General features: G+C 45.1%; 4 protein-coding genes across 11 annotated transcripts; 3 read left to right on the forward strand and 1 right to left on the reverse strand.

Moving 5' to 3' along the window:
* The first annotated feature begins 110 nt into the window (after window positions 1–110).
* LOC6550216 (glutathione synthetase) lies at window positions 111–6,777 on the forward strand. Of its 6 annotated transcripts, none has more exons than XM_001977575.3 (8): window positions 111–429; window positions 575–788; window positions 1,189–1,401; window positions 2,325–2,665; window positions 5,274–5,316; window positions 5,533–5,771; window positions 5,842–6,226; window positions 6,329–6,777. In XM_001977575.3, the coding sequence occupies exons 2-8, from the start codon at window positions 630–632 to the stop codon at window positions 6,632–6,634; spliced, it is 1,686 nt and encodes a 561-aa protein (XP_001977611.1). In that variant the 5' UTR covers window positions 111–429; window positions 575–629; the 3' UTR covers window positions 6,635–6,777. The 6 variants fall into 6 exon arrangements, with proteins under 6 accessions (XP_001977611.1, XP_026837606.1, XP_026837608.1 ...); XM_026981805.1 differs by lacking the exon at window positions 2,325–2,665 and adding an exon at window positions 4,634–4,767 and having other exon boundaries at window positions 112–429; XM_026981804.1 differs by having other exon boundaries at window positions 417–494.
* On the reverse strand, window positions 6,778–8,111 carry LOC6550217 (mitochondrial fission process protein 1). The gene is made up of 3 exons (XM_001977576.3): window positions 7,716–8,111; window positions 7,431–7,656; window positions 6,778–7,060 (listed from the first exon to the last, which is right to left on the reverse strand). Exons 1-3 carry the CDS (start codon window positions 7,819–7,821, stop codon window positions 6,898–6,900), a joined length of 495 nt encoding a protein of 164 aa, XP_001977612.2. The 5' UTR covers window positions 7,822–8,111; the 3' UTR covers window positions 6,778–6,897.
* Window positions 8,112–8,442: 331 nt separating this feature from the next.
* Window positions 8,443–11,316, forward strand: LOC6550218 (vacuolar protein sorting-associated protein 4B). The gene is made up of 5 exons (XM_001977577.3): window positions 8,443–8,642; window positions 9,333–9,472; window positions 9,562–10,423; window positions 10,513–10,741; window positions 10,809–11,316. The coding sequence occupies exons 2-5, from the start codon at window positions 9,337–9,339 to the stop codon at window positions 10,908–10,910; spliced, it is 1,329 nt and encodes a 442-aa protein (XP_001977613.1). The 5' UTR covers window positions 8,443–8,642; window positions 9,333–9,336; the 3' UTR covers window positions 10,911–11,316.
* Window positions 11,317–12,351: 1,035 nt separating this feature from the next.
* Window positions 12,352–24,833, forward strand: LOC6550219. 3 transcript variants are annotated; one of them, XM_001977578.3, is made up of 7 exons: window positions 12,352–12,559; window positions 19,274–19,485; window positions 19,562–19,831; window positions 21,323–21,921; window positions 21,990–22,449; window positions 22,515–22,914; window positions 22,980–24,833. In XM_001977578.3, the coding sequence occupies exons 3-7, from the start codon at window positions 19,777–19,779 to the stop codon at window positions 24,478–24,480; spliced, it is 3,015 nt and encodes a 1,004-aa protein (XP_001977614.1). In that variant the 5' UTR covers window positions 12,352–12,559; window positions 19,274–19,485; window positions 19,562–19,776; the 3' UTR covers window positions 24,481–24,833. The 3 variants fall into 3 exon arrangements, with proteins under 3 accessions (XP_001977614.1, XP_026837982.1, XP_026837981.1); XM_026982181.1 differs by lacking the exon at window positions 12,352–12,559 and adding an exon at window positions 12,597–12,623; XM_026982180.1 differs by lacking the exon at window positions 12,352–12,559 and adding an exon at window positions 12,819–12,837.
* Window positions 24,834–25,131: the final 298 nt, after the last annotated feature.

The raw sequence follows: 25,131 nt of genomic DNA on the forward strand, positions 1-25,131 counted from the left end.
GATGTAAAGGATGGTTTCGGGCGCGTGACGTGTAACGTGTACTTGCTAAGCTTATCTCGCAGTGTATCCCCGTGGTGTTTTTACTGCCAGTAATCTGGCATATTGCGGTATATGGCTTTCCACCGGCTGGTATTTTCGCCGCACCCCGCTGCGGTCACACTGCAGAGATTCAGACAGAAATACTAGAAACCTAAAAACAGATTTATATTTTCCCCCGTGGGCGTTTGGCCAAATTGTAAATTGAAAACCCAACCCCAATCGTTACGGTGTACAAATTGCCAGTGCAACCGGTGGAACAGGAGGAGCGTCACCACGGAAACCAGCGGCAAAGCCACAACAATCGCTCGTTGAGCGTGACGAAATTGGGAGCGCAGAGATAACACCGCCGCAGTTGCAGAGTTTCTAGAGTTTCCAGCGGTTCCAGCAGTGGTGAGTAGGCAGCACAAGTCGTTCAGCGCTCAGTGCCCAGCGAGCAGTTCCGGCGAGCAGACCCCGTGAGATACATGGCCACGGGCCGCGACTGGTGCGGCATAACCGAGCACAACAACTTAACAAGAAATTTTGCCATTTCCAGACGCAGCTGAGCTCTAGATCCTACACCAGCCGACCCCACTAGACGAACACCGATCATGTCCAGCGACGCCAATACGCCCGTCCTGCCCAACTGCATCCGGTTGCCGCTGGCGGAGGACGAGCTCCTGGAGGTGACAGCCAAGGCCAAGGACTATGCCATCATGCACGGCGCCGCCATGCGTTCGAAGACGGCCTTCAGTCCGGACTCGCTGAATGTGGGTGGTACAGTGGGGACTCGCTAGTGAGAGCTGGAATCCAATGCTATGGTGCATAGGTTTTGCTGGTTCTTGTTCATATGCAACGCTATATAGTGTATTCTGGACTCAAGGAGCTACTTTTCAATAGAAGAGCTGTATCTTGTTATTCTGAGTCAGTTTTGTACACAGCAATTTTAAATATTCATTTCATTTCATGAACAATTCAAGTAATTTGTAGTTATGTGTAATGCAAAATGTGATTAGACGTTTGAGTTTATTTTCCATTTTATTTGCAGTAGCAAAATATGAATAACTTTGAACAACTAGTTTGCATACCAATGTGATAGCATTTAATCGAGATTCAAGCTAGCGTGTTTACATTGCAGTTTGCCTGGATACTAAACCCAATCCTTTGCAGTTCGCGCCCTTTGTGCTGGTGCCTTCCTCGTTTCCGCGCAAGGAGTTCGAGAAGGCGGTGGCCCTGCAGCCGATCATCAATCGGCTGATGCACAATGTGGCCCACGACGAGGAGTTCATCACGACGACGCTGGCGGAGACAATCAAAGTGGACGAGTTCACGGCCAATCTGTTCAACATCTATCGCAAGGTGCTAGCGCACGGATTCACCCAGGTGAGATTCCGTCAGCTGAGCGTTCACTCATCTCCGATCCTCCGCCCTGCACATCACCATCACCAACACCCACCAACGTATCCACCTCATCCCCATCGGGAGCACATCTACAGGCAGCCAGTGGGTTACTCGCTAGAATTTATTGGGCCCCTCCACCCGCGGTCGCAATCTAATCGCCCCTCCATAAATCGCCTGGCCATATCCATAGCCGTAGCCACACCCAAGAAGTCGGTTGTTGTCGCTAATCTGGCGTGATTTATGCGAGCATCCTGGACTCGCAGCTCCTTATCGTTGGCTTGTAAATCGACGTAGAACAGCCCATCCCTGACCCCCATATCGCTAGCCCTTTGCCCTTTGCCATTGCCATTGCTCTTTCTAGTTTGATTTACATTCATTTCCCCTAACGAAACCTGCACAGGTGCGATAACTTTGAATTCTTTGAACTCTTTCACGTCGCAAGAAGTTTAATCTTTGTAGATCATATCAGAAAAGTGACATTTTTATAATTTGTATAATTATAGTTATTGGCTCAGTAACTGATAGGGCTTATTAAATATAACTTTGACGGGGCTATTTTCATTTTATTACTATTCAATCTTGTCTCAAATCTTATCGAAGTCTCAATTTAAATGATTGGATCTATAAAATTACTATACTTGTTGATTTTGGCCATGATTTTTAGTGTAAATAGCTTGGTTTTTACTTGCAACTTAATCATTCTCATCCCCGAATATAAAGTTTAGTTTAGCAAAATTTGCTTTCTGTGCCAAATTTATTTCACGATCTGTGCTTCTCTCGCCACCAATCCTTGAAAAATTTAAAACCTAACCACGCAATTGTACAAACTCTCGATCTCAAACGCAATCTGTTGCTCCATTATCCGTCACTCATTGCATCGCTGTGCTACGAAAAATGATTGAAAGAAAACATCGCTGGGGATGCTGCGCAGCGATCTGATGCTGGAGTCCGGCTGTCCAGAGTTGTCGCCACGGGCGCTGCGATCGGCGGCTGGTGAGGATGGTGGTCAGGATGCGGGCGCTGCTGTGGGGCAAGGAGCTGGAGCTGCCGCTGGCACGGGCAGCAAGGAGGAGGAACATCAGGAGCAGAAGGAGCACAGGGAGGTCCAGCTGAGCCGGGCCACCAAAGAGCGGGAACGGAGGGCGACCAGCGCTCAATCCGCTTACTGCTGCTGGAAGCAAGTCGAGATCAATACAATAGCATCGGGCTTTGGCCACTTGGGACCAGCAAGTAAAACCATACAAAGGTGCCGTTCATGCGCACAGTGCATCAGTGCAACATCGCACCACACCATCATCAGCAACACTCCCAAAAAACCCAGTATTCCTCCCATGACCCGATCATCTCATCGCATATCTGCATTCCTGAATCGCTTGCATACTCCGCCTAACCGCTCAAAATCACACACTAACTCTCGACTCGCGAATCAAATTGCATTTGATCGCATATTTGAAATCAGCAAACGAACGCTCAACGTCGTCAATCGAAAGAATCTTCCGTATCCGAGAAGAAAAACCACTACTTTAGAGATAGATCTGAGTTAAAACGAAGTAACGTAGCGAACACTCCGTAAACATTAAGTTACATTTGAACAAGAATGTTCCCTTGTGCATTCGTTCGTAAAACATATGTCGTAGTGTGTGCTTTTGTGTGTGTTGCTTTGTAAAGTCCTTTGTACTTTAGTTGAAGTTGATTTTGTTCCACTGTTCCTTAGAAATGTATTTATGATTAACCATAGCTACAAACCTTTGGTGACATGCCTAAATGCCCTCCTTTTTGGTTGCGCACTCGAGTTTGTCGCCTAGAGTTTTCGTTTGCTGACGCTGCCTGTCGCCCGTTGCCTCCTGCCTGCTCTGTACCCGAACTGCTCTGCTCTGCTCCTGCCTCCTGGCACCTTGCATCCAGCACCCTGCACCCTGCATCCTGCATCCCGACACCTGCTCCTCCCGACCCAAACGTAGCAGCTAACCCGCTTAATAATCTCCACTCCCGTCAGTGATTGTCCGTTCTGCTGTCGCTTACTCTTCCAACTTATCGTGCAGACTTTTGGGGCGTATAGGTCAGAGGTCAGCCAAAGTATATATATACTTTCTAGAAGTTGTAGAGATAGCGCTATCACAAGATCTGATAAACTCTTTGCTTGATACATTATTGTAATTTGTCATTTGTAATCAGTAAAGGCCCTAATCGTACATTTCACAACTTGTGCGCCTGGGTTATTTAGTCACAATTCTGTTTGGAACAGGCCATTTAAATGTAGTTTTTACTCATAGATAGTAAACTCAGGGCTACATTTTCGCGACTACTCGATAGCCAAACTTTGTAGACGAAACACACATGTATATGAAGCCCCACATGGAGAGCCCACAGCTGTACTACAGATAGTATTACAGATAGGAATAGGAATGGGTATCTGATATAGATACGCCTGGTAATTGTTTATTTAAAGTGGAGGCGAGAGCGATAAGAGCCCAATAAGTGCATTTCTGGGTGCAGAATGTGGACACGAAGCCGAGCATTTTGTCTTCAATTACAAATTCGAGCGAGTTTGCGAAAAACCGAGATTACTTGTGCTTGGCTCAACCTATGAAATATTAGAACCCAAAACACTTGCTCATACGGTTCGAGTTTTCAGCTGTTTATCTATTTGTTTAATTGTCAGCAATGGTGACGTAAGCAAATTTATAAACAGATTAGATCAGAGCATGCTTGTTTAATAGTAAAAGTACCAGCTGCAAATGATTGCGGGCTAAAAACTCGTTTCTTCTTCGCCATGCTTAGTTACACTTGTTATGAAATGGAAAATAGGTTTATTTTGCTTAAAGAATGAACAGTACACAGATTGTAGTCAGATCAAAAATATGTAATATTAAAACGATATGAAACTGGCGTCGCTTGGGGCGAAACTTTAGACTTTCATTACTTTGCCCTACAAATTTCTTGACCATATAGAGTCAGTAGCATTGGGAGAAGCATCGTTTCACTGTACCCATCTTGCACCATTTTTCGCCTCTCTCTTTCTGAATATATAAGTAAGAATCCGCACCTGCCTCATCCTATATATGCTATAAGACCTACGGACGAGGATCACACACCATACCTAGATATATGCAAACCACATATGTATTTTTTTTAAAACGCTTTACCGGCTAAGCAGCTAATCTTTAAGGGACGCACCTAATGTATATATCTTGTATAATGATCATAATTGCAGGCATATAGCATCGGTCTGTTGCGATCCGACTATATGGCACACGTGTCCGAGGGCTGTGCGATAAAGCAGGTCGAGATCAACACGGTGGCCTCCAGTTTCGCTGGCATAGCCACCCAATTGGTGCCGCAGCAGAAGTATTAAGCGCTCTTCTCTCTCTCTCTATCTATCTATCTATCTATCTCTACCAAACGCACGAATGCACAAACACACCTCTAAAAGAAAAGCATACACCTGTCTTCCTACCACCCACCCTCCTCCCACTCACGCACGAACTGCTCACTAATCGCTGACCACTGATCACTGATCACTTATCCACCTTAGAGGTCCCATCTCTAACGTTTGTTGTCCCTCTCTGCATGCAGTTTGATGGGTTATGGCTACCTATCTATCCGTCTCTTTTCACACGCTGTAGCTTGACATTTTTGGCATTCACATGTAACCCCCCTTCCCCCTTCCACCTTTCCCTAACCCCCATCCACCCATTGAGTGGTTTTGGTCTCAGTAATTAACCCCCTATTTGACTCCCTCCCCCCGAACATTTGTTGTTGTTTGTTGCTGTTGTTGGTTGTTAGGAGACTGCCGAATTATGCTAATATCTCTCTTTCTGTTCCGGCACTCCCCGTCTCTTTCACCCGCGCAGATTTGTACTCAGCGAGCTGGGACATGCGGATAAGCTGCACAATGTGAGTATCTAAAAGTTATACACACTTCTACAAGCTGCGAACATCTATTATATTGATCATATATGTACCTAAATGTACCATAACAAAGATTATGCAGCTACTAAATGTATTAATTCAATTAATGATCAATTCAATTTATGCTCTGGCTATTTTGTTCAGTAACTATTATAGTACTTAATCAGACAACTTAAATGATTTGCTTGAAACCCGCTGCAGATGCCGGATAACAATGCCCTGGCCGGACTCTGCGATGGCATGGTGAAGGCGTGGGACATCTATGGGAAGCCAAAGGCCGTGATCCTGTTCATCATCGAGGATGTGTCGTACAATATCTGCGATCAGCGTTTCCACGAGTTCTACATTCGCGAGACGTATCCGCACATCAAGGTGCTGCGTCGCACCCTCACCGAGGTCCATCGGGAGGGCAAACTGGGCCAGTCCAAGGAGCTGCTTCTGTAAGTGTACATGCATCAGAACTACGACTATGCAAACGATCCTTCAACTAACATGCTTGCCATGCCACAGTGGATCCCAAGAGGTGGCCGTCATCTACTTCCGAGCTGGCTACGAGCCCGGACACTATCACTCGCAGGCGGAGTGGGATGCCCGCTACCTGATGGAGACCTCGCTGGCCATCAAGTGCCCCTCCATCCACTACCATCTGGCGGGCACCAAGAAGGTGCAGCAGGCACTGGCCCAGCCGGCGGTGCTCGAGCGTTTCATCAACGATCCGGATGAGATCAAGGCGGTGGGCAAGATCTTCACGGGTCTCTACTCGCTGGACGACAACGAGGCGGGCAATGCCACCTACGAGATGGCGCTGCGCACTCCGGAGAGATTCGTGCTGAAGCCGCAGCGCGAGGGAGGTGGTAATAACGTCTACGGCGTGGATATACCCGATGCCCTCAAGGTAAGTTATCCTATTTTCTTAGTAAGCTTAGCTTAATTGAACCAGATTTGTGGTTGAAGGCAATGAAGAAATTGTTGAAATCTTTGTCCTTGCTTCTTTCAGCGCATGTCACGCGTGGAGCGCTCCGCCTGGATTCTGATGGATCTGATTCATCCGCCGCTGACCAAGGGCTACATGGTGCGGCCCGGTGCCGATATGCCGCCCCAGATCGTGGACATGGTCTCCGAGCTGGGCATCTTCGGTGTGGTGATCGGAGATGCGGAGCACATTGTGCACAACTACCAGGCGGGACACATGCTGCGCACAAAGCTCTCAACCGCCAACGAGGGAGGCGTGGCGGCCGGTCTGGGCGCCCTGGACAGTCCATATCTGATTGACAGCGATGATGACGAGAATGAGCAGAAGTAGGATCCTTTGTGAGATAAAGGCTTTAAACGCCGGCATTCCACCTGTTGCCTCAGTCTACATGATAATTTTTGTAAAGCGTATTGTAAATTTTTCACTCTTTTTCCCGCCCAAATGGCAATAAACAAAACGTAAAACCAAACAAATCCTTGTCAATATGCAAACTGGATTTGGGGCTAAAGCTTTGCTACAGTTTATGTAAACTCTTAGTACCTAAGAACTATCACCGTGGAGTAGAATAGGAGCTGGGCAGATGTTGGCGTTCACTACCTCACCGTCTTGCGGTAGGTGGCGTCCATCAGGCGGTCCACCATGCTGTCGATGGGATGGATGATAAGCGGGATGCTGGCCAGGCCCACCAGGGTGGGCACCGTCTTCAGCACGGGCATCGGCGCTTTGCTCAGCAGTGTTTTGGTGGCCCAGGTGATTCTAAAACGATATCAATGAGTATTTCTTATTATGTGAATCTCACGTATACAAATGGGTTGCTTGCTTTGGCCTTGCTAATAATACCTATACCCGCGCACAAGTTGTAACAACTTGGCGAGAACGATGACTTCACTGGCAATCTAGCAGCACAAAATTAAAGTCGATTTTAAGCAATAAACCTGTTTTTGCAACATTGCACATGCCATTGTACTATAGGATGGTAATCTAATTATTACCATGCTTACTAATATAAGATAAGTATTATGCAACTAATGGAAAAATGGAACCTCAAGACGCCTCATTTCCTATTTCCAGCAACAACCATTGAGTCTACGTTTTTGGGTATTTATCTGGCAACGGATGAACGCACCGATTGATGACCAGGCCGGGAATGGCGACGGAGGCCAGCATCTGCCAGCAGAAGACGTCGCCGCCCTTGACGGCCACTTCTCTGGAGGAAGCCCCCTCCATTTGGAGGCGCAGTGCCTTGTCGAAGGTGTCCGTGCAGACATATCCGATGGCCATGCCGTAGGATGCGGCCACCAGAGATTTGGGCACCAGCGGGCGGAAGGACTCGCCAATCTCGTTGCTGTAGCCTGGAAAACCGGGAAAATTCAAACTCACAATTCGATGGATCAATCGGAGGATTACTTACCCATATAGCGAATAAAGGTGTCCCGGTAGATGTCCACATCCTGCACAGCCGTGGAAGTTTTCTTAGTGTCCTTATCCCGGCGGATGAACTGCTTGTCCTCCGCCATTGTCTTCACTGTACTTAATCACTGATTGTTTATGGTTTTGGAATGGCGTAAGTTCTATTGCACGTTTGGTTTTCGATAAATTGGGTAATATGACAAGGTTATCTGGTTCCCCTGAAGCAAAAACGGCTGGCAACTGGGTTTCCTAAAAATCAATTGAATTCGATTTGTGTGAATTCAAACAATGTAACTTATGCGCCTAACTGCTAATAAATTAGGAGTCTTAAAAACAAACTGTTTACATAAACATTTTAATTGCGCGTATCGATAATGTGTTATCGTTATCGATTGCCAGCGCTGTGGAAAAAAGCTAAAGTCAGCTATTAATGGCGATTACAATCTAATATACATTTACTTATGGAATTTAGTATTGTTTTAGTCTTTTGACGAGGTAAAACTATTGCATATCGTGTGCTATACACTTAGTCATATAACAAATGTTTACTGACGACTTTTAAACGAAATGAAGTAATATAAACCAATTGCCATATATAAAGAGTGCTTGTAAAGCTTACATTGTTACAATGTTAACAAACATTCAGAAATAGTATTTACAAGAGAATGAGGGTGCATTTTAGATGGAGTTTAAAAGCGCGCCAAGGGAGTTCATCTTTTCAAGTGTGACCATGGCAGCTGCACCTCGGTTTATGGCCTGGCCCCCGCTGTGGTCACACTGACAAATAAAAAAAAACAAGACGTCGTCATTCGCGTTGGAATTCCAACAAAATAGTTAAGTTTTCCTTTTGTTTAACACCTGTCGAACAGCCAGCGAGTTGACCAGCGACGATTGCCGGGATTTCAGGAGCAAGTCAGCCAGCATAAATGTGAGTAATGCCCGGAACTGCCCCGCCATCCCCTCCGCAGCAGCCCCGCAAAAACCCGACTACTTTTGTTTTTGTCAATGCCGCTGTATTCGAGCATTAGTCATGCCCAGAAATTCGATTTTGCTCGCGAACTGCGTCACCGAAGGACACTGGGCAGCAAGATAGGAGTTACCACTCCTCCAAAGGGTTAATTGGGTTATCATCGCCATCGGTTTGCCAGCGAAACTCACGGTGAGAGGATAAATCCCCATGGGGAGGGGCTATTATAACCCGAAATATATCCAAAAACCCACAATGTTCTGTGGAGCCATTATGTTCGGGGAGTTTGGCATCCCATATGAGTTGTAGTATCGGGTAGTGATAGTGAGTGCAAAGCCATCTGTGGATATAAATAGACCAGATCCAGTTGATTTTTGCATAAATCGATAGGGTAACTATAGCTTTAAAACATGTTTGAGGACCATCGCTATAGTCCTACTATATTTACATTTTACTCCATCTGGCACAAATCGATTTATCCACATACTTTTGGGCACCTTTACTTCTCAACTCTTAGCTATAAAATTAGATGGTAATTATTATTCAAAAAAGTTGTAAAAGTTAAGCCTCAGTGGATAGTTCCTTTTGTATTAAAATTATCCATTAAAATGCCAGTAGAAATAACGATGTCTGAACGCTTATGTCTTCCAGCACCATGGCAGCCGGAACCACACTACAGAAGGCCATCGATCTGGTGACCAAGGCCACCGAGGAGGATCGAAATAAGAACTATGCGGAGGCACTGCGTCTGTATGAGCACGGAGTGGAGTACTTCCTGCACACCATCAAATGTAAGCAGTCTATGAGTACATGCATTTATACTCACTGAATAGAAGCAAGTTAACTCCTTCTAACTATAAAATTGCGATCTTTCGAACAGATGAGGCGCAGGGCGAGAAGGCCAAGGACTCGATACGGGCCAAGTGCCTGCAGTATTTGGACCGGGCCGAGAAGCTGAAGGAGTACCTGAAGAAGGGCAAAAAGAAACCGATCAAGGAGGGCGGCGAGTCCAGTGCCAAGGACGACAAGGACAAAAAGAGCGACAGCGACGACGAGGACGGCGATGATCCCGAGAAGAAGAAGCTGCAGAGCAAGCTGGAGGACGCCATTGTCATAGAGAAGCCAAAGGTTCAGTGGTCCGATGTCGCTGGCCTGGATGCCGCCAAGGAGGCGCTGAAGGAGGCCGTTATCTTGCCGATTAAATTCCCGCAGCTGTTCACCGGCAAGCGGATTCCGTGGAAGGGCATCCTGCTGTTCGGCCCGCCCGGTACCGGTAAATCCTATCTGGCCAAGGCTGTCGCCACGGAGGCCAATCGCTCCACATTCTTTTCGGTGTCCAGCTCGGATTTGATGTCCAAGTGGCTGGGCGAGTCCGAAAAGCTGGTCAAGAATCTCTTTGAACTGGCCCGCCAGCACAAGCCCTCTATAATCTTCATTGACGAGATCGATTCGATGTGCTCGGCGAGATCGGACAACGAGAACGACAGCGTGCGGCGCATCAAGACCGAGTTTCTGGTGCAGATGCAGGGCGTGGGCAATGACACCGATGGCATTCTCGTCCTCGGTGCCACAAACATACCGTGGGTTCTCGACTCGGCCATTCGGCGGCGATTCGAGAAGCGCATCTACATTCCGCTGCCGGAGGCTCACGCCCGCCTCGTCATGTTCAAGATCCATCTGGGCAACACCACGCACGTGCTCACTGAGCAGGATCTCAAGGAGTTGGCCGGCAAAACCGAGGGGTAAATACGTTTTTTATTGAAATTTATAAGCACTTACAGTGCTTACAAAATTGCTTATAATAAGCACACATTGACTTCTTGTTTTTCAGCTACTCTGGCGCGGATATATCGATCGTGGTGCGCGATGCGCTGATGGAACCGGTGAGGAAAGTGCAGACCGCCACGCATTTCAAGCGGGTATCCGGTCCGAGTCCCACCAACCACGAGGAGATTGTCAACGATTTGCTGGTTCCGTGCTCTCCTGGCGACGAGGGTGCCGTCGAGATGAACTGGATGGATGTGCCCAGCGACAAGCTCTTTGAACCGCCCGTGACCATGGTACGGCATCCTTAATTATCGACATTTTTCGCAGTGCCTTTAATCTTTCTTGAACTTTCCCATCCAGCGCGACATGCTCAAGTCCTTGTCCCGCACGAAACCCACAGTCAACGAAGATGATCTGAAGAAGCTGCGCAAATTCACAGAGGACTTTGGGCAGGAGGGCTAGACACGATGCCCAATCGAAATCGTCAGCACCACCAGCTAATTCTAATTGTTGCCTATTGCATAAATTCAAACACGTTTTACTTCTGGCTCTCCTTAAACATTTTTTTTTTTTTACATATATAATGTATACATACGATATATGGTTAAATTGTAATTCAAATTTGTCGTGCGATTGCTACAGAGATGAGGTACATGCAGTGAGCGATTTGTGGGTGGATCTGTGGATTGTTGTAATCATACTATCACAAAGTCAATGTATTTTTGTACTCTTAATGTTAAGCGATAGAAGAAACCCGAAATCCAGCCTGAAAATGAAACCGAACGCAATATGAGTGTCTGACGCGCTTGCGCAACATTTGCCACTCGGACTTGCCACGGACACCTGACCAGAACAGCATCAAGCAGTGGAGGAGGAGGAGGAGAAGCAGAAGCAAAAGGAGCAGGAGCAGTTGGAGGAGTTTTAGTGCAGCCGAGCAAACCTATTTAACTTGTAACGTACCAGAAATAAAAATGAAAAGAGTATACTATAACGACATCCCGGGAATGCCAATTGCCAGTGAATCGATGCGGGGAATCCCCGCCACCGCAAATGACCCCATTTCAATGTAAGCCACCAGGTGGGTGGGTGGCAGATGGACGGACTGAAGAAAACGCGAAGAGAGTGCCAGCGATTTCGGTGTAAACTGGCGTAAAAGAATGCCTGAGTCTCAGCCGCACATGCCCCACATGCCAAGTGCGATAAGATCTTTCTGCACCGCCAAAGGCCCACCAGCATATGTACGCTCGTTTCTGGCCGATCGGCCAGATATCGGGCATATTGCGAGCGGCGACCGTTAGCGCACAGTGGGCCTTGATTTATTTGTATAAAGTAAACTTGAGAAACTTGCTGGAATGAGTACTTGCTTCCATGGCCTAATTATTCGACACATATTTCTTACACTTAAATTGCATGATTATTTTACTGCTCTTCGCATCCTTATATATTTTTAGAATATATTTTTCTTTTGAAAATATCTTTTTTGATTGTAGATTAAAATAGTTCTTAATATCTTTTTTGATTGTATATTAAAATAGTTCTTAAAATACTTATTGATGGTAGATTAAAATAGTTCTTCATATTTTGTCACCATTTCAGTTCATCGAAAATAATTGCTATCAAAATGAAGTTAAAATATTTAAAAAAAATAAAATATTTGAGAGTTTTAAAAGGTATTTTTAATATAGCCTAGTCGAAAGATGCGTGGTGGCCATTTTAATAAATACTCGATTTTCAAAAGGAATTATATTATTAATTCAATTGTAAGCTCACATTTTTTGGCCATCTGCTCCACTGTGCGATGCCGAAAGCAGCCGAGCAGTGATTGTGGGCCTCGGCTTTTCGACTTCGCCTTCGGATCGCAGAGTTTTCGCGTTCGGATTGTGAGTGGCTTTGAGCCAGAGTTTCAGTTGATCTTCGGCCGCAAAGGCTAGAGGTTGGAAAATTGTGGGATCGGTCCGCTATACTTTTTCGCTATATTTCGCCCGCACCTCGGCAGTTCCGTTACGTGAGTGCATCTCCGTCGTCTGCGCGGCAATACACGGCAACAAAGTTTCTCGGTTTGTTTTGCGCAGCCTTGTGAAAAGCGTGATAGAGCCCAGATACGAAAAAAAGTGCGTATTTGTTGTGATTTGTTTTTGTTTTGTTTGGCGTGCAAGTGGCTTTTGTTTTTCAAAGGTGCATTAATTACCTGGCTCATGGGCCCGGCCCTTACTTTACACACCTTATTTGATATCTTTTTTTTTAAGTGCGGTCTGTGGTGCACAGAGGATAATATTCACTATTTACCTCGATATAAAATAATGTCATGTTTATAAATGTATTTAATAAATAGCAGCATTTTTTTAATATTTTTCTTATAAATTAAAAAAGGGATTATTAGGATACATCTGTGAGTTTTTAACTTTGTGGATTTTGTAAAATGTACATCCATGTACATCCTAAAAATATATAGAACGTAAAAAGTGTTTTTGTTACTAAGTATACAGTAAAATTGTGTAGTTTCGATAAAGTGTTACTAAAGTCCTATCTTCTGTGCTAATTATTCAATAGTATTTGAAAATTAATTAGTATCAAAATGCTTAGATATACTTATTTACTTACTTATCCTTTGAGATATAGCAACTGTGTAGGTGCTGATGCTAGTATCATGTAGTGGACTTGAAGGGGCGCTGTTAGGAGGGCCAACAAAAGTAGATAGACATTTCTCCCAGTGCATATGGGCTGCTGCTGCCCCGGCGAAGCGCAACTTTCACGCTCCTCAGGTGAAAACCGTGAGCCGGGTCTCAAATAAGCGAAATGAAGAAGAAGTCGAGTTGAAGCCGCACAGCAGCCGAACTCACATGATTTGTTGTTATTTGCTGTGTAGTTATGTATATTTGGTAATGTTGTTGTTGGTATTTCTGTTGTTGGTGACTCTGTCTTTTCCCCACATTCGCATCGTTTTACCAATGTTTTTGCGTGCTTCACTTTATATTTTGGGCTACTGTTTTTGTGTCAGTCGCCGTTTTGCGAAACTATTTCAGAAATGCATATTTCTTGCGGCTCAAATATGTGTCCAACTGACTGAGTAATGCGCATGAAATGGCTTTCCTCATCATCGTATCCACTGACGTTTTTCTTCGAGTGTGCCACTGCTTGCACTTCTCGCACTGCACTGCTTGCATCCAGTTTGTTTGGTTTTTCTTCTGGCCACCAGGTGCATATTATGCATTATTCGATTAAACTTGTTTGAACACGCATTAACATCAACACCTGAACCCCCAACCCCTCGGCCCACCCTCGTGAATCAGAAAAAAACTAAAAATCATGCTGACATTGACACGAATTGTCGCCGCCAGCAACAACTAAAAAAAAAACAAAAGGAAAAAATCTCCAAGAGCAATAAACAAAAGTCAAATCATACAGTTTAAAGTTGAAATCCAAGCAAAACGCCAACTTAAAATTTATGACTAAGATCTGTTGTGTGTGCTCCACAATTAAAGTGCATAAAATTCCACCAATGCCACTGGCCAACAGCAATGAATTATATTAATTTGGCTTACAAATTTGTATTTGGTCAATTCAGTGGCACATTGCACCGAAAGAAAACGGTGCATACAAGGGGTGGTTTCTAATTTATTTATATGCCATTTTCATCCACTAACTTGCTTATTATTAGTGTATAAATATGCAAATTTAGCTAAGTGGTTTTTATCACATGGTTTTCTTTCAGACAGTTGATTGTCATACAAAAAGTGAACTCAAATTGTATCGAAATTAAATGGAAAGGGGGTGAAATCAATTAAACAATATCCATGCCTGTACTTTGGAAATTAAAGAGCATATGAGAGGGCTCTGAATTTTATTCCAACCTTAAAACGAGAAACTACATCTATTTCTTTTCGTGCCTGCCCATTTTGAATTGCATTTGAAGTCAAAACAAACCGATCGAAGACCCAGCGAACAATCAACTCCATTTGCTTGTTGGTTGTTGATTGGATCGATTGGCCCGAGGAACAAGGTCGTTTACCACGCATATCATTAAATGCAAATGGGCATTATGTCTGCTAAACGCTGGAAAATTTCCCCAAGTGATTTAAGCATAATTTGTTGGATAATAGCTGCGTTAAATGTGTTTACCCTTGTCTTGAACACTTACATCAATTTCGGCTTTAAACTTCAATACGCTTGTTATATTTCACCTTTTCACTTGTCTATTACCAGAAGTTCACAGTAATGAAAAATATAATTGCCTGGAAAGGAGACCATAAAAAACCAGCGCAAGCAAATTAAATTTCTTTTGTTCTTGACAAAGCGGAGCGTGGCACACAATTAAAAAGAATAATTTTTTTAATCTGGTGTGTTAATTGCGACTGTCATTAAACTGGCCGTGTGAGTGGAAAGCCAAAGATAAGTCAGAGTTCCAGATTTTCCAGCTAAGATTCTGGGAAAACTCTGCTCAACTGATAAGATAAGATAAGTGACTTCTCTAGAAAAATGCACAGACACCTGATTTTAGATGCATATATATTTCTTAACATATTAATATGTCTCTCATATACATAATTTGCCATGTTATGATGCTTCATAGTATCATTTTTTGATTGGGATTTTGTGTGTATAGGTCACTATTATTTCTGGTCTAGCAAATACATTCTGGTGGTTCTCTCTGCTTTTCTTTGTCAGATGAATAACTCATTGTCGTTGGGTAACTGGGCCAGAAAGTTTCATAAGACTAGAAATGATATAGCAGCGCCTGATTAGGTCAACTCGTTCCATGAACCATAACTGGCAACTTGATGCTGTCGCCGGGAAATGACAAAAGAGTGCTGGTATTTGGGTTCGGAGTATGAGTATACTGTGTATACTGTGTTCCCGAAAACTGTGTCACCTGGGTACAATGTACACTTGTGAGCCAAGTCCATTGCATGCATGTAATTGTGCTAGTTTTTTGGTGTTGTACCACTCCGCCGTTGCAAGCAGTTGATTTATGGAATATTGCTTATTGTTTATAAGCCGCTGCTGCTGTTCTGCATCGCCAATGAGAGTTGCGTGGCCCCACAAAAAAGTTCTGCGCCTCGGGAGGCATAAAAAGCACCTCGAAAACGACCACAAATAGGCGCCGCTAATTGCTTGCAGCAGCTATGAAAAGGTGCATCGAAAAAAAATTAGCCCAAAGCTGACCTCCTTTGCTTTTGTAGTTAATGCAGATTCACGAGCAATAGCAAAAAACGCTTGCTTTATTATTATCCAAAAACTACACTTTACAAAGTTGTTGCTCTATGATATATTCAAAATGCTTCTATAGCTGGTTCACTTTTTTGTGGTTATACAATTTTATAAAACGTTAGATTCTATTTGTATTACTTTTAATTATTATTATATTTTTGCTGTGCTAGTTTCTCGCAGTGCACTGCCTACATTGGGTTGAAAATCCCCAAAGACGCGAGCGGAAACTTTATGCACTGCTGGTTTTCGTTATATTTTCTTGCCCCAGCTTTTGGCTGTCGACTTGAATCGGATCGGCTTCCTCCCTTTTTTTTTGAAGTTGCTGGGTCCGTCGTAACAAACAGGAAACTATTTTATGCTGCCATGCGAAAATTGGCTACGTATTTTTGGGGCTTGGGTTTTCCTTACTTCATTTTAATGTAGCGCTTGTTTCTTGCGATTGCAATCAGGCGTTAGCCATCGGTGGCAAGTTCGTTGCCTAAGTCTTTCGCTTGCCAAGTGGCATTTTGATCAAAAAAATGAAATATTGTTAAGCGAGACAGGAATACCCTCGACTTGCTTACCCAAGTGTAATAATTCCCAGCAATTGAATATCTTTTTTTGGAGCTTATTATTATAGTCAGAATGTTAAATCAGCAATTCGTAGCTTTTAAATTGCATGCAAACTTCGATTGCTTCGCAGCTTTTATGGCCAAAAAAGTTGGCAAAATTAAACCGGGAACCTATAAATCACTATGGATTTCTTCATAATCTGTTCGATTTCTTGGCATGGACTTGCCGAGCATGGAGTAATAATAATAAAAGTTATAACTATTGCGTTGAGATTTGTTTTGTTTTTTATCGACTTCTTTTGACATGGGCACATACAAACTTGTACCATCCGTCCTTATTTCTTTGGCTTGACAAATCGATCAAATGGCTTCATGCGAATTTCGATTGCACAAAGACACAAGGCGAAGACAATGCGTTGGTATTATTGTTTTTAGTTTTGTGTTGTTTTATTTTTCTGTTTCTCGCCGTCTGGTGTTTGGCAATGGAGAGTGGCCATTTCCATTGTCCGCCATTCGTTTGGCTCACGTCCAGAGTTTAATGAGACATTCCGCCGGATGGACGGACGGTCGGTCATGAGGTAGAAAATACAGAAAAACACTCCATTCCCCGGCAGGCAGCTACAAACTGCACTTTTCTTTGGCATGGTTCGGTTTTCTCAATCGATTTGCAGACTTTCCCAGCCAGTTCTCAGTTCGTCTCACTTTTTCCCATTCAAATGGGACCTACACATAGATAAAAATCAATAGTGTGCACAAATATTGGCTCAACAAGGCTCACAACTAAAGTGGATACAAGCAATAAATAAACTGCTATATATTATATGATTTAACATTTTTTGCTGTGCATTCTGAGTTTATCAGTGTAAGTACTTGCATCTTTTCTCCGTGTTCAGAGATCACAGGCGCTCGTTCTTCGTAATGAGCTGAATTAGCCGCCAAACGCGAAAATGAGCAGCGGAAAGCGTCGGAGCCGCCAAATTGGGTTAATCTATTTGAAAGTGGAAGCGTTGGCCGCAGCACCACCAGCTTGTCGCCTCCATATATATACATGCATATATACCTGTACATTTGTATACGGGTAAAGTCGCATAAAAATCAACATCTGATGGAGCCCATGCGAAAGTCGCCTTAGAAGCATTATTTTGTGCGTTACTTTCCATTTTGTTGGCGATATTCGAGCTGATGCTGACGTCTGTCTTCGCTTTCTCAGAAACTTCACCTGTCTTCGTCTTTGCAGTCTTTCTATTCTTTAACGGTACTCGTCTTTTAATTTCGCTTTTCGCCGGAACCCATCAGCTTTGAATGTTCACACGACCCGAAGCGAACAAAGGGCCCAAAATACCCCATTCCAGCCCGCAATTTAATGATAATTATGTGCTGGCATCCGTTGGCATCGGTTGGGCTCAGTTTATTGGGGTGATCGGTGCAGGCACGGAAAGTTGAGGAAATTGTTATTAGCAGGATGCGACCAGCTCCAAGAAAAGCTTTCTTTAATGCCACACATTTTCACAAATTAGCCTGCTTTACAGGCATTACCTAGACTCTTGTAGAATAATTGATGTGGTTAATTTCTCGCTCAAGCTGATTAGAAGCGTAACAGTATATTCCAATTTCCATGATGTATTCTGTGGGTATTCCGAATTTCCTACTAAAACATTTGCTGTTTTTAAATATTTGTGGTTTTATTAACATAATTTGCCTCTTAGGCTTCTTGGAAATATTTGAATTATCTGATAGCTCATTTGAACATAGATATCTTTTATGGTTGTGTTTCCCAGAAAACGGCGACTAACCGAGAATATAAATTTGCATTTATATTTGTTTATACATTTTATGTTTTTATGTATTTTGGCAACATTTTGAACATTTACCATTATTATTAATGGTTTAGCGACTTGCAAAAATAACAAATGTGGTTAATTCTTGGCAATCGTCAGTCTTTGCCAAACCATTCTTCCGAAATTATCCGCTGCATTGCAACAAGTGCATTCGTTGTCTGCTACACCAATGACAAAATATTTCGTGGGTGGGCAATTTCCTGAGTTTCGAGTATCTGACCAAATCGTTTTTTTTTTTTTCGAAATGTTGCACAATCTTTGGTCTTTAGATGCTAATTGATAGATCACGTTGGTCGCCCAACGAAAGTGAAATGTTGTTGATTGAAGACCGCATTTGTTAATCGATAGGGGAAACAGCTTAAGTGCGGTTTTTTGGTTTCTGATGCCGCATCAGATACAGATACAGATACATATTCAGTGTCGGTTTCAGTTTCAGTTCCAGTTTGGTGTTTTTATGGCCAAAGGTTTTCACTTTCGTTTGTCACATCGCTTTGGCTCTTTGCCTGAGTCACATCTCCATCCCCTTCTCATGCAATTTGGGGCCGAGTAAATTAGCCAAAAGTCAACAAACGGCGACGGCACTCGACTCTTGAATGTTGACTTTGTCTGCCTGTTGACCCAAATGTGTGATTCGGCCAAAAAAGCGGTCGGGCGGGATTTAGCGGCCAGAATTGGTCGGCAGTCAAGTGTAAGGTCAATGGACTAGATGTCGCGCACACAAGATGCAAGTTGCAAGATCCGAGTTGCAAGCGACACGAGACGGTCGCACATGCGCAACATCCTGTTCGGGCGCCACTGCAACCGGCCTATTATACAATGGTAAATGGCTGCACGGAGCGAAACAAAAATCAGCGCAATTCGCTGGCTTACATACTAAAATGGGGGAAATTTGCATAACCATCTAACAAGTAAAATAAATATGCGGGAATATGCATATATAAAATATTTACCTTTTGTACGCTGTGTGCTTAATTTGTAAAATTAATATATAATACATTAATAACAACTTGTCGTTCATGTTAATATAAGCAAGTCCTAATGGCATTTGTGTTGCATACACTTTCTGCAAAACACTTTTAAAATAATTTATTTGACAGATTTACAAATGCCACCAACGAACACAAACTATATTAAATTTTGAGTAATACTTGATTTATGATTTTTCCTTATTTTATCTGTGTGTAGCGAATTCGTTTAAAGTACACGAGTTTGACTCTTCTGATTGCAGCCAACTGATCGCCAGCCATCAATCAGGCCATCAATCAGTCAATGCCGCTTGTCGCAAATTGGAGCTGCTCTCCCTTCTCGGAGAAAGCCAAAGTGGCAACGTGAAACCTGGACAGTGGATCAGTGGACTCGAAGGGGTCCGATACCCAATCCCAGTGGAGTTTGGCGACATTGTCGGTGTCGGTGGTGTCTGCCTTTTGGCTAAGTCAGTCAGTGAGTCAGACACTCGAATTTGTAGTCATAGTTATAGTCACATTGGCTTTGCTTTTCTGACTTTGTCGCTTGGCAGGTTCACAAATAAGTGAAAGTGAATTTGCTTATTGTATATTTTGCTATTACCAAAGCGAAAGAGACGCATAACACCATTGAGACAACCAACATCTACAACTGACTGGGCACTGCAATTCCATTCAGCCAGAGAGATATCCAGGGAGACGGCACATCTTGTGGAGTTCAATCAATGAGGTTCGCTTCAGAACAGCTGGAACCGCAAACGAAATCAGTATGCTAAGTGCCAGCTACATCATTTTGGCGGTGCTCATGTGCCACACGGTAAATGGTGAGTATACGCCCTGTGGGCTCCATTAACTAATTGCCAGTCGGCGGCGCGAAGCTTTAACTAATTTACTTTGTGCTCGACTTGTATTTGCTTTTAATACCTATCTCCGCACATATAGTGCATGTACGTGTATATATAAGCAGCTATATAGTTGTACTTATGTGGGTGGTGCGGTGATTGTGTCAATTGAGAAGATGTTTAACGAACCACTTCAGTGCGATGATTACACAATGGTCCAGAGAGCATATTTTCAAGGGGGAATATGTGGTGGTTACACCAGGAAAAATAATGGCCTTTATGGCACATGTATCGAGTAATTATATAGATATTCTTATAATGAGCCATTTTCCAGAATACTTTGCAAGAATACCAAGAACAAACAATTTCGTTATATGAGCTGTGTAAAATCTATGATGGATTGCTCGTGTTTTACAATTTCTTTGACAATGTGTTGATTTACATTACGTCCAAATTTATTTGTATTTAATTGAATTTATTTTCATCCGTGTAGTTTTTTATGCTTACAAGTGTCTGAATGACTGCGCTGCGAAGGTAAAACCAATAAAGCCAAGAGCGGCCAAGATTAGTTTACCCTTGAGCCGAGCCGCGGCTTGAAGATCTGAGGATCTGGCATTTGGATGTTTCCATTTGTAAAGTACATTCAGAAACGGCATACGTGTATAATAGAAACTGCTTCTTAAACTTTTCAGTTAACGTTTATAACTTATAATCGTATATAAGTAAGTATCGGGCTTAAATAGAAACTCAGTTTAGGTGTATAGACTCGCACCCTGTGTTTCTTCTTTCAGTGCAACACTGTCAAGTTTTCTAAATTTATTTTTTATAGTCGCCTTAAGTGCTTTTCAGTAGTATTTCCCCATTTCCTTTTCTGAACCCTAGAAGCTCGTTAGATTCGGCTTTAAGGTGTTTGGGTATTTAGGAATTTTAAAAACGCAATCACGCTTCGACGATCCATCATATAAACCCGCACACGAATAGCGTAGTTATGTCATCCGCATGGCGTGCGTTTCGATTCGAATCGTTTTGAGTGGAAACGTAAGACGGAAAATTAAAATTAAAATAATTCACGCGTTGTCATTGGAAGAAATTTTAATTTGTTGTCACCAACTTATCGGCTTGGGAAATTGATTGTTATATCAGGGCACAGCACGTACATACGAGTATGCACTTTAGGGGCTGGGCTTCACTAGTTATGCAACTTAGGGAAACCTTAAATACTACCGAAGAACAATGAAGATATTTGTGAGACGAAGAAAAGTTTTAAGTAAGGCTTAACCGATTGATGGGTTTTTAAAGCATCAACATCATGGGATGAACTGTGACAAACTTGGAAACGCCCAAATCGAATATAAATCTAATGTGTATGGCAACGAACGTGCTTGCCATGCACATAGCAGTATTTACGCAATTTATGGCATTTCAATATACTATTGATTCGCATTTGTGTGCCCTTTGTATGGATATTTATAGCCATCGCCCAGGAAGTGGCCAGAACTGTGCCCACCGCGCCCTCGCCCGCCCATTTTGCGGAACTATCGCAGGCGGTCCAGGATCAGTTGGCGGAGCACGAGGAGCGCCAGCGGGAGCGAGTGCGTCGTGGTCACCGCTCCCGGCGAGCAGTGAAACGGGTCTGCTATGGCGAACTGGGCTGCTTCGAGGATTCCGGCCCGTTTGCCTATCTGGAGATGCTGCCCTCGCCGCCGGAGGAGATAAACACCAAGTTCTACTTCTACTCCACGCGCCAGCGTTCCGATCGCCCGCTGATGGAGCTGTCCTTCCTGAACATGACCAATGCCTTTCGTGGCAAGAGGGAAACGGAGATGAGCACCTCTTCCCCCGAGGGACCAGCCAGTGGCAGGTCATCGGTTGGCTCGGCCCCAAGTTCCATGGCCGCTGTGAACGGCACGTTCACCACAGAACGTCCTGGTGGCGGGCAAAAGAAACCGACACCATCAATCGATGACCTCGAGGGATTCGATGAGCTGTCCGTGCGGGTTATTGTCCATGGATTCGGTTCGGCCTGCCCGCACGTGTGGATTTACGAGATGAAAACAGCTCTGATGGCGGTGGTAAGTGCGGCACAAGGTCCTCATTTATGTACTCAGTTGCAGTCCTAATGCCACTTAACCATTTCCAGGAGGACTGCATTGTGATCTGCGTGGACTGGGAGAATGGAGCCACCTTTCCCAATTATGTAAGAGCGGCGGCCAACACCCGTTTGGTTGGCAAGCAGCTGGCCATGCTGCTCAGGAATCTTCAGCAGCACAAGGGTCTCGACCTGATGCGCACCCACGTCATTGGATTCAGTTTGGGGGCTCACGTATCCGGATTTGCTGGCGCTGAGCTGCCGGGCCTTTCCCGCATCACAGGTCTGGATCCGGCGGGTCCACTTTTTGAGGCCCAGCATCCGAAGGTGCGACTGGACAGCAACGATGCGGAGTTCGTGGACGTTATCCACTCGAATGGCGAGAATCTGATACTGGGCGGTCTGGGCTCGTGGCAACCGATGGGCCACGTGGACTACTATCCCAATGGTGGTCGGGTGCAAACCGGCTGCTCGAATCTTTTCGTAGGCGCTGTCACCGATTTCATATGGTGTAAGTATATTTTGCGAATACTTTTTCGATATACTTTGCCGACTGAGATCCCTAATCTTGCACAGCTGCCCAGGCTGCAGAGGACGAGGAGGGTCGTTCCTTGTGCAACCACAGACGAGCCTACAAGTTCTTCATTGACTCGGTGGCGCCACGCTGCCTGTTCCCCGCCTTCCCCTGCGGAAATTACGATGACTTCCTCAAGGGCAGATGCTTTCCCTGTGCCCAGGATGATGAGGATCTGGCCGAGGGTGTTCCCAGGTGCGGCAACATGGGCTACTATGCCGATCGTTCGACGGGCAGGGGTCAGCTGTACCTGCTTACCCGCGAGGAGGAACCCTTCTGTGCCCACCAGTTTCAGCTGCAAATATTCAACTCCTTCAACGACCTGCCACTGCGCACCATTGGTCGCCTGGAGGCGATCCTCGAGGGAGATGGTGGTCTCAACGAGACCTTCGAGATATCTGAGTGAGTATGATAAAATAGTCAGTCAAATTACCTGTTTCAGTCCAATTAACATTATGCACCTGCAGGAAAGACGATGCGGAGTTTTTCGCCGGCGATATAGTGTCCAAGATTATTGTGCCACATCCGGCACTGGGATTCCCCACCACACTGAGCCTGCACTACAAGTCGTACAGTGGGTGGTTGAGCAAGGGCCTGCCCCACTGGGACATCGACAAGGTGGTGCTGACGGACAGCTTTGGTCGTAGCCACTCCCTGTGCCGCCCCTCCACCAAACTGAGCAGCGGCAGTCCGGTGCGCCTGCGTCTTCAGGCGGGCAACTGTGAGCTGGACAACCAGGAGGACTACGGGGCGTACACCACCCAACCACCGGCTGCACCACCTGCACAGCAGGCGGGAAATCCCACGGTGGCAGTGCCCACCGATGTGCCCGATTCCAGTGTCCAGGAATCCGGCTTGGCGGCATCGGTGGATGGGGTGGAGAGCGCCAAGCAACGCAAGGACATCTTCAATTTGGGCACCAGCTTCAAGTTGGCCCGCAATCAGACTTATCCCCTTGACCAGGGCGACGAGCTGCCGTGGCAACCGATTTTGGTGGGCAACTCGCTGGATAATGAGACGGCCGAGGCCGCGGAGTCCAGTCGCAGTCTCTCAGACTCGATTGCTGGCGAGATCTTTGAACCGGTGCTCAAGGATCGCCGGCTGGCGGTGAATAGGGGGCGGAATCTGCAGGATTACGCCACCACCGACAGTCCTGAGATTCTGGAACCCGTTCTGAAGGCCACCACACCGCGTGTTAAGCAGGGCAAGGATCTGGATTTGTCCGAAAGTGAGGTGGCTGCTGGCATGGTCACAACACTGGGCGCCATTACATCCGCCGTAGCGGGCTCCTCCCGCTTGCCCGCCAAGACGATGGCTCAGGTGGGCACCGGACGTACTCCGGATCCGGATGAACCGCAAACCGTCCAGCTGCTGCCATTCCGACTGGGCGAACTCCTTCAGCGTGCGGAACGTTATGCCAGGGAGACCCTTCTACCGCTCATATCCGTGCAGGCGCCGCGCTTTTTTGGCTTCAATGTGACGCCCCACGATCGGGAGCCAGTGCGTCCGGGGGAATCGCGCAAGCCACGCTATATTCCACGCTACGAGGAGTCGGCCTTCCTAAACACCAGTTCGAATGCCAGGAGGCGATCGCAGAAGGCCTCGCGCCGCTCGGCAGTGCAGCAGAGAAACCTCTTACGACTTTTGCGAGCGCGATCCCACGGCCTCGAGGACAGCGAAAGTGGTACGGACGAGCAGCAGGAGGGGCAGCGGGAGCAGCGGAACGAGGTCAACTACTACACCAATGTGCTGCAATCGGAATCGCGGTCCATGCGGCCCGAGGCACCGGAATATAGGCCCGTATTCATCGATCTACCCACCTATAAGCCGCAAACAGCAGCTGCATTTTCCACCTCCGCTGCCGTTTCCGCTCCGCTGGCATCCGCTGCCGTTTCCGTTTCCGGTTCCGGTTCCCTTTCCGCATCGAGGGCCAGAAGGCGTGGCAGATCACCAAAGCTAATTCCCTAATATTCAGACACTCAGCTGCCCAAGCTGTCCCGCCATCGGGGATGAACACTTTGTGATATGCACACCAGATCGTGGCTATGGCACGGCTCCATAACACCCATCCCACTTCGATCCTAATCCCATCTCAATCCAAATCCAGAACACTCATTCGCATTGCACCCATCCCCTCACACTGTAAATATTCGAACGAGCAGAGCAAGCGAAGGTACATAGATAATGAAATGGAATTTCAAATCGTGGGATGTTGCATCGTAGAATAAGATATTGAATATAAGAAATTAAATGTGAGAAATGTAGTTGGTAAGATAAAGCCTATTGTCGAGGTATCTCGACCTTAAGATACCAGAATATAATGGTTGCATTTCGATTTTTTTGGGGTTACATTGCCTCCTAACTGGGTAAGGTATATTCTCATACATGTGCGCTCCTTAGTGGCCAAATAAAAATTAATTAATAACCGATTCCATGCAGTTTAAAATTACAGCACAATTCTGTTAGGGGGTACTGTAAAGTTTTGAAGTTAACAGAGGTCGACTGCTTGCAAGCAGCGCTGCGTTCAGCGTTCACGATAGTTAGGCACTGCTTGCTTGCTGAAATTCAAAATGAAACGCGATCGTTTAATTTTTCTTTTAGCATAATTTATTTTATATA

This window comes from Drosophila erecta, unplaced genomic scaffold, assembly GCF_003286155.1.
Source record: "Drosophila erecta strain 14021-0224.00,06,07 unplaced genomic scaffold, DereRS2 tig00000126-arrow-pilon, whole genome shotgun sequence".
In the NCBI taxonomy this organism is placed as follows: domain Eukaryota; kingdom Metazoa; phylum Arthropoda; class Insecta; order Diptera; family Drosophilidae; genus Drosophila; species Drosophila erecta.

Bases quoted from the DNA above. Each gene is read 5' to 3' on its own strand.
- LOC6550217 (XM_001977576.3), bottom strand. From the start codon at position 7,821: ATGGCGGAGGACAAGCAGTTCATCCGCCGGGATAAGGACACTAAGAAA. The intron at 7,657-7,715 runs GTAAGTAATCCT...CCGGTTTTCCAG, and splicing joins CACCTTTATTCGCTATATGG to GCTACAGCAACGAGATTGGC. The intron at 7,061-7,430 runs GTGCGTTCATCC...ATATCGTTTTAG, and splicing joins CCCGGCCTGGTCATCAATCG to AATCACCTGGGCCACCAAAA.
- LOC6550218 (XM_001977577.3), top strand. From the start codon at position 9,337: ATGGCAGCCGGAACCACACTACAGAAGGCCATCGATCTGGTGACCAAG. The intron at 9,473-9,561 runs GTAAGCAGTCTA...TCTTTCGAACAG, and splicing joins CTTCCTGCACACCATCAAAT to ATGAGGCGCAGGGCGAGAAG. The intron at 10,424-10,512 runs GTAAATACGTTT...CTTGTTTTTCAG, and splicing joins TTGGCCGGCAAAACCGAGGG to CTACTCTGGCGCGGATATAT.
- LOC6550216 (XM_001977575.3), top strand. From the start codon at position 630: ATGTCCAGCGACGCCAATACGCCCGTCCTGCCCAACTGCATCCGGTTG. The intron at 789-1,188 runs GTGGGTGGTACA...AATCCTTTGCAG, and splicing joins TCAGTCCGGACTCGCTGAAT to TTCGCGCCCTTTGTGCTGGT. The intron at 5,317-5,532 runs GTGAGTATCTAA...AACCCGCTGCAG, and splicing joins ATGCGGATAAGCTGCACAAT to ATGCCGGATAACAATGCCCT.
- LOC6550219 (XM_001977578.3), top strand. From the start codon at position 19,777: ATGCTAAGTGCCAGCTACATCATTTTGGCGGTGCTCATGTGCCACACG. The intron at 21,922-21,989 runs GTAAGTGCGGCA...AACCATTTCCAG, and splicing joins AAACAGCTCTGATGGCGGTG to GAGGACTGCATTGTGATCTG. The intron at 22,450-22,514 runs GTAAGTATATTT...AATCTTGCACAG, and splicing joins TGTCACCGATTTCATATGGT to CTGCCCAGGCTGCAGAGGAC.